Source organism: Salvia hispanica, chromosome 1 (assembly GCF_023119035.1).
Source record: "Salvia hispanica cultivar TCC Black 2014 chromosome 1, UniMelb_Shisp_WGS_1.0, whole genome shotgun sequence".
Classification (NCBI taxonomy): Eukaryota; Viridiplantae; Streptophyta; class Magnoliopsida; order Lamiales; family Lamiaceae; genus Salvia; species Salvia hispanica.
Window position 1 is genome coordinate 40,760,503 of NC_062965.1, and position 7,825 is coordinate 40,768,327.

The 7,825-nt window shown below is 40.9% G+C and overlaps 2 protein-coding genes across 5 annotated transcripts; both read right to left on the reverse strand.

The window, feature by feature from the left end:
* Positions 1–358: 358 nt before the first annotated feature.
* Positions 359–2,794, reverse strand: LOC125196675 (kinase-interacting protein 1-like). The gene is given in 3 exon segments (XM_048095286.1): positions 359–1,332; positions 1,335–2,275; positions 2,787–2,794. Coding segments are annotated over 3 exon segments (1,851 nt in total). The 3' UTR covers positions 359–430.
* Positions 2,658–7,047, reverse strand: LOC125201733 (O-fucosyltransferase 39-like). Of its 4 annotated transcripts, none has more exons than XM_048099968.1 (10): positions 6,763–7,047; positions 5,698–5,760; positions 5,508–5,589; positions 5,312–5,385; positions 5,104–5,192; positions 4,752–4,955; positions 4,050–4,320; positions 3,723–3,950; positions 3,260–3,457; positions 2,658–3,170 (listed from the first exon to the last, which is right to left on the reverse strand). In XM_048099968.1, the coding sequence occupies exons 1-10, from the start codon at positions 6,895–6,897 to the stop codon at positions 2,961–2,963; spliced, it is 1,554 nt and encodes a 517-aa protein (XP_047955925.1). In that variant the 5' UTR covers positions 6,898–7,047; the 3' UTR covers positions 2,658–2,960. The 4 variants fall into 4 exon arrangements, with proteins under 4 accessions (XP_047955925.1, XP_047955926.1, XP_047955928.1 ...); XM_048099969.1 differs by having other exon boundaries at positions 5,312–5,382; positions 6,763–7,045; XM_048099971.1 differs by having other exon boundaries at positions 5,312–5,382; positions 5,694–5,760; positions 6,763–6,813.
* Positions 7,048–7,825: the final 778 nt, after the last annotated feature.

Sequence of the window (7,825 nt, forward strand, 5' to 3'; positions counted from 1 at the left end):
AAACACTTTGTTCTCCGTTTCCGCCCATGGACGTAGCCAACGCAATGTTGGTGAACCACGTAAATTATGTGTCTCTTTATGTTTCTGTTTGTCTCGATTACACAATTCCTCCATTCCGTCATAACAGCACATGACTACTGTTTTCTACTGCTAGTAAGGGACTAAAAAAAACCATTAAACTCATTGTTCGTCTTCATATAAGTCTCTTAATTACAATAACATTACAATGATTTGCTGGAGATGCATATGACCTCCCGAGCACGAACCAAAATTTTGAGCATTTTCAATAATTACGCTGTGTTGTTCATTCTGAAAAAAGGTTATGAAAAGCTCATGATAGTCTATCCAAATACCATCTTGTAAATACAATAAGAATTTTTTTTTTAAATGTAGTAATCTAAAGGGAAACAAGAGCCTTGAGTAGGTGAAATCAGTCAGTTGGTACAGTTCTGACATTGTGCATTTTTCTATTAGTATGCATGAAGTTGAAGAGTGACCTCTGCTTCTTCACCTTGTTTCCGAATATGAAGGCCCGCAGCGGAATCTTGGACCGGCTTATTGTGTGTTGCAACTGCGGCTGATCAGTGCCGATGCTGAACTCTTGGTTCAACTGTCGGAGAGTCTTCTCGATATCAAGTTGCAGTACGCTGACATGATCGACACACGTCTGCAGCTCTTCCCTCACCTTGTTATTTTCTTGTTTCATGCTCAGAATCTCACCTTGCAGCTTTGCAGCTTGATGGCTGCTGAACCTGATCTCGTCTTCCTCGACTCCTTCCTTGAGTGCCGTGGTGATCTCCTCCTGTAATCCGCACAGCGAAGTGAACCTGCGCTTGAGCTCATCTTTGAGGCGGACGCGCTGCTCCAGCCACATGGTCAGCTCAGTCTGGATTTCTCTCAAGTGCTTGTATATTGGTCGGACCTCGGATTTTAGCTGCGGGGTCATGCTTCCTTCTTTCTTCTTCTTGTCCCTCAGCTTCGCTATCTCTTCTAGCAAGTCCTGCGCCTCGCTCTTGAACTTCTGGACCTGATGGAACGCGGTGCTAAATCTCAACCAGAAATCTAGATTCTCGTCTAGTATCGCGTCTATCTCCATCCGCAGCCCCTCCTCCACGACTGACACTGCTTGAGACTTAACCTTGAAGATCAGCTTGATATCATGTTCTTTCTCTAATTCTTTGGTTTCTGGTTCCGGTTTGCATTCAGACTCACTCTCTTCTGCTGAATTAGACAAAGGTGGTTGAATCTCCACTTCTTTAATACTACCGTCCTTGTTTCCTTGTAGAATGCTTAACTCCTGCTTGAGATGTTGAATCTCAAGATCCCTCTTCATTCGAGGCTGCAGCGACAGTGAGCAAAGTTGGCCTCGAGCTTGCTGTTGTGAGCTTCAACATTGCTGTTGAGCTCCTCGAGCCTGCTGAGCTTGTCCTCGAGTTCCTTGATCCTGTTGCTGAGGCTGTGCATGTCGCCCATGAGTGTCTCCTTTTCGCTCTCGAGCTGCTTGATCTGTTCCCGTAGCTCGTCCGAATCTGATCTCATGGTGTTGATTAGGACAGTCTGGGACGACACCGCGGTCTCCAAGCTGATGACCTTGTTCACCAGCACGTCGATCTTCTCGGCAAGCTGAGTGACTGTCAGCGCCGCGGAGGAGCTGAGGTCGATGCTCTTGTCGGAGGTCATGGTCTCCATGTCGTTGAGCTCTTGTATGAAACCCAAGGTGACGTCCTGTCTATCCGTATCCGGCATATCTTCATATTGTTCGTCATCAACACAGTCTTGCCTAAGGGACTGGAGCTGGTCGCGTGCCTCATCGATCTTCTCGGCCTCGTCTTGGGCCTCCTTGGCAGAGTTTTCCTGCTTCTCCTGCAGCGCGGAGAGGGTCTCCTTGCAGGATTTCAAGGCAGCCTCGGCCATCAGAGTGCAGGCTTCTCCATCATCGATCACATTATCCACCTCGTACTCGTCCTGCAGCAAGGAGACCTTCTCCTGCATCTCCGCGATCTGGTTCTCGATCTCGTAGAATTTGGCTAGGCCGTTCTCGTAGGAGCTTTTGCAGAACTCCTTGACGGTCTGGAGGGCAAGGATCTCCTTGTTGACCCTGTCGATCTCGAGGACAGCCTCGTCTTTGGTCAAGCCGGATTTAGGGGTAGGAGGCTTGGGGCGGGACTTGGACTTGGAAGAGAAGGTTTTCTTAGGCTGGAACTGTTTGGAAGCGTTGTTGATGAAGCTCTTGAGGCTGTCCATGGATGCCTTGGGAGCTTTGATTTTTCTTAATCTAATGGAGTACTTCAGTTCTTAATCTCCATGTTCAAAAGTTTCGCCCCAAGAATAATAAGAGTGATTTTACTATAAATGTTTTTAATTTAGTTGATAAAGGTGTGAAATTGAGACAGTTTTGGAGAATGATTTTCTGTTTGTATATTGCTTCATTTTTCTTAATCTAATGGAGCACTCCAGTTCTTAATCTCCATGCCCAAAAGTTTCGCCCAAAAGTTTCGCCCAACTTAGTTGGGACGAAGGGAGTAACATTTAGTTCCTAGAGTTTGATTGAAAATTGAAAATGAGTAGGGTACAAATGTCATGCAAGACTTTCTTAGGCTACCAACTGAAGATGGAATTTACAAAATAAAATAAAATGTTGGTGTGACAAACAAGAGTTACAAAATGTCATAAAATAATGAGGAAATGCTAAAATCTACTGCTGTACTATATATTACACCACACCAGCATCTTTCTAATTGCTGCTACATAAGAATCTGTGATACACACTCAAATAAATAATTTACAGCCTCATAGTTTCCCGCTAATTTTCGACCCCAAAATGAATCTATCTCCGAGTGATTACACAAGTCATGGCACGCCTCTGGGTAAACGCGCAAGGGGTCGTCGTTTATTCATAATATACATAGCTGCAGGCACAAAGTGTGCAAGATCGGAATAGTGATTGATACAGCAGGACCTCAAGCATTGCACATGCAATCGGGTGCAGGGTAGGTGTATATGGACTGTGTAGGTTTGCGTAGTCTCAATTGTCCTTGCCTGTTCTTGTGCCCTCCAATGACAGCTTCTTCAAACTCCGGCCAAGTCAGGCTCTTGTTCAAGAAAAGCTGGCCTAACAGCGCCATGTTAGGCCTTATTGTCTTCTTGTTTTCGTATGTTCGATGCCCTACCTGGGAATCAAAGTGAAGATACAAACTCGTTGGAATTAGAACATACCATCGGAATTCAGAAATTAATCCAAGGCTAATTTGAAGCTTACAATAGCATTATGCATATTTCCAGGTGAAGCAGAAATGAAGACATCACTATGCATGCTGACATAGTAATCAACTGCTGCTAATAATGAAGCCTTTCCTTTTATTTGAGCTCTTTCTTCTGAAGATGCCAGACTCTTTTTGTCTTCCATAAGAGGAAACAAACTCCGCAACGTTGAGATCCTAGCTTCCCCGCCGTATACCTGAAATATAGACAATATATCAACAAAATCTACAAATAGTTTGCATATTAGTAGTTCCTCCCTCCATCCACCAATAAACGTCCCATTTTGCCATTTTCGTCCGTCCACCAATAAATGTCCCATTTGCCACTTTTAGTAATTTACTCCACATTCCACTAACATTTTCCAACAACTTTCTAGTACATTTCTTAAAACTCGTGTCGTATCGAATGTGGACTTGTTATCGTGGACGGAGGGAGTAATAAGGTTAACATTTGTTGCTGACCTTATGGGAAGCCAGATACAAGCGAGTACTGTTGTCGAATCCCAAAGCTGCCAGCAGTAATCCAATCTCTTCCGGAGTCAATGGGCACCGCCCTCGACTCCTTAACTCCTCATCGGTGAATTGAGAATTTAACACCCTTCCCTGCCAAATAACCTGCCGGTACTTGGCCAGAGCCAACTTCTCAGCCTTGCCTCCACCAAAGTCGCATGCCGAGTGGGCAGCCATGTCCTGACCAGACAAATACATCTGAATTTAAGCATTCATGCTAAATATGAGCAGCACTTGAGAAATTTGGCCACAATGGTGCTAAGAAGCACAGCAGCAGACCTTGTCAAAACGAAGATGGAGAACGACAAGCTTTCCAGTCCCTTGCCATCCCTTAGCATCGGTAACTTTCTGTAGGTGGTTGGTGCCGTCTTCATCACTTGAACTACGAGAGTTTCTGAGACGACTCACAAGAGAATCCCCAAGAGATATGATATGAGGAACAAAAACCAAAGCCTGAAAGTTGACTTTGCATCGTAGGCGTTGGATCTCCTCAGGCATATTGTCGAAAGCCAGACGGTGAGAAAATGGTGCAATTGCAGCGATTCCATAACTGGAAAAAAATCCAAAGATGCTAAAGTTACACAACATTGAAAATGAAGTGCATAAGTAGAGAAAGATTATTTTCTTTCTGGTCATAATGGAAACATGCCAATAAACTTGATATTTTTGAGTTTTATTAGTATCATACGGACAATAGACTCGAATGCAGCAGAGAAGCTCTTTATCCATGAGGATTTATCGTATTAGCAGAGCAGTAAGCCTACATGTTTTATTAAATAGATAGGATGAGTTTTATTGAATGAATCCATACGAGCTAATCTATTATTGTAAGTTTTTGGAAGTTCAAATTATAGTTATAGTATGCTCCACATACTACAAGAACTGACAAGTGTAATGAACTAAGAAAGTTAATATTATAATGAAGATTATGCATGGATGAATTCAAATAGATGTAGAAAATATTAGCTCTGGTTTACCAACCTCAGCAAGATGGGTGAAACATTGTCCAGATACCAGTTTGCTGAAGCATGAACAGGTGCTGTTTTAATTCTGGTAGCTCGAATGGCTGTAGCATAATACTCCCGTGTGCTCCAAAAATATTCATCAGGTAACTCTCTAACAATAGATATGTCATCTTTCAGCACGCTAATGAAGTGATCCACATCATATATGTCCATGAATGTACTGCACGAGAGAGAGAGAGATAGGTAAATTATACTAATCCCATTCCGTTACAGCTTTTGGCTTCAACTGGAAATAAAACAAGAACATGCATTCTGATCATTTTGCACTACCATAGAAGGCATGAACCGCTGAACTTATCAAAATTTACCTCGAATCTTGCCAGACAGGATTTACTTCAAGATATGGAATTATTAGAGTTGCATTCAAAATTTTGGCAACAGCAACTGCATCACAAATCTTTAGAAACAAAATGTACACGCATTAGAGAAAGGTGACGACTTATCCAATCAAGCAAGAAATACTCTTTGACTGTGCTTTATACACTATAGCACATTATAATAACTAAAAGCACTTACTCCCATTCTTTGTTGATTTAGTCCTCCATCTAGAAACACCTGAATATATCCCTGAGATTTCTCTGGCAATGCTGCTTCACAGGAAAAAATAATTATTAAGGAGAATAACGATGTTAAACTCCATTATTTTACATGAAGTATTGTAAACTTGATAAAATAGAAATTCTATTCCCCTTTTTTTCAGTTGTGGACTTACTGGAGGTACTGTCTGACCGGACACAACGTTTCAGTGGTTGTTGAGGCAGCGGCATCCATAGGTCGGCCAGTTGTCTATCGGACTATAACCAAGGAAGGATATGGAAGGAAAACTAAGCATCAGATACTTAAAGGATCATTGAATTTATTCTTGCTAAATGCTAAGATGCACAATTTGATGTCTTACTCACACATTGGCACTGCAAAGCACTCTTAAGCAAGCGAGAGTGTCTAGGTTTAGGAGCATTCCACTCCTGTACTAGATAAATAAGCAATAAGAATCAAAATGAGCTCATACAATGACAACATCTCTAACAAACAAGACATGAGCGCAAATAAGAGAGCCTTAGCTAGTAGCTACGGCACTAATTATATAGGCTATGAAAAACAAAATGAACTGATCCAATAATAACGACTTTCACCAACAAGATGTACCCTTACATGGTAAAACAGATAGTACAATATATATCAGTAATCCAAAATATGGGATCGTCTATAAAAAGCCTGGACAAAAAATCCCTTGAATTTCTCTATAGCTAGTTGTTTCCAACATCATTTTTACGGATGAAGCCAGCGATAATCTAGAACCAAGGGCTTTCACACTTCAGTTTGTCGAGCAAACCTTTCTTGAGTTTTACTCTTTGATCCTTCTAAAGGGGAATCTTTCAGAAACTATTAACTCATTTAGTGCAAGTAACTCGCTAACATCCAGATTCTCAAACTACTCAACCTACCTAGGCTACACCAGTTTCGGGTATCAGTATCACAAAAGTGCCACACGATATAACTCATTTAGTGCAACTAACTCACTAACATCAAGATTCTCACACTACTCAAGCTACCTACACCAGTACCAGGCCACAGTATCGCATAAGTGCCACACTATATAACTCATTTAGTGCAAGTAACTCACTAACATCCAGATTCTCACACTACTAACCTACCTACACCACTTTCGGGTAACAGTATCGCATAAGTGCCACACGATATAACTTGAGAGAAACATTCTTAGCCATGTTTGCATCAAGGAGGCACTTCTATACTCCAGAATATTCAGGAAACCAAAACTCTTTCCAGGATTCATTTTAAATTTATGCATAAGAAGAATAAGAATGCTTCTAACGATTACCAAATAAACCTGTGCAACTATCTCTCTCGCAAACAGAACAGAACCCAGTAATCAGAATGCAGAAAGCAAGCAAATAGAAAGGCACAAAAGCACACAATACAAATGGGTGAAAGCAAGAAAACAATACCGAGAGAAGAGAGGGAAAGGCGTGGCTCAAAGGGGTGAATATGCTCGGAAAAAGAAAGGGCAGCAGCAGAACAAGAGCAGCAGCCATAGCTCCTCCTCTATTGGTATCAGTTTGAGAAAGGGAGGGCTGCCCCATGATAACAATACTAATACAGTGGCTGTTGATATTTAATTATTGAAAGGATATTGATTTTATTAGCACAAATATAGGATTCCAACCAAGTCTTAATCTTGGAACACTGCACTAAAAGCAACTTCCATGAGAGAGAGGGACCATCCTCATTATCAGCCTCAATAATAGCATCTCACCAAGAATTCACATTTCCCCCTTTTTGGGGCTTTTGTGTAAAATACAACCAAAGATCACTGCTTTATCGCACTAAAACATAAAGAAAACAATTCTTGACTCCATAATTCTGGTCCAAGACGGAAAACGACACTAACAAATCACACTAGCAAGCATGTGTTTGTATAAATTATGTATAAAAAATATTCGCAGGCAATCGCGTCCTTTTCAGATGGAACCCCGACAACCCAACGGATAGATTTATTGGGAAGAGAGAGTAAACGAAGGAGTACTACGTGTCCAAAAAGGTGAGCCCCTCTATAGTCTACACAGGAATTCCACAATGTGCCACCGACACTGCTCTTTCCGCCATCATCAGAATTTATGCATGTCCTTTTTTATTAGAATGAACTGAGGTACCTGATCATTCACTTTCGCACGCAAATAGTATTTGATCTTTAATTTATATCATTTTTAGTATTCAGTGATAAAAATAACCCTATGTACCAAATTTGTGATTGTTTTATTACGGAGGATATTTTTAGAAATTTCCATTAAATAGTATACCAAACATGTGATTATTTTTTTCATTTCTTATTTCTTTTTTTCTTCTTTAGTTTCTCCTTCTTTCTTTTTTCTTCATTTTCTTCTTTCTTTCTAGTATTTTATCTTCCTTTTTTCTTTCTTTTTCTCCTTAGTTTATGTTTCCTCTTTTTTCTTTTCTCTTCTTTTTCTTCTTACTTTTTATTGTTTTATACATACATCTAATTGCATTCAT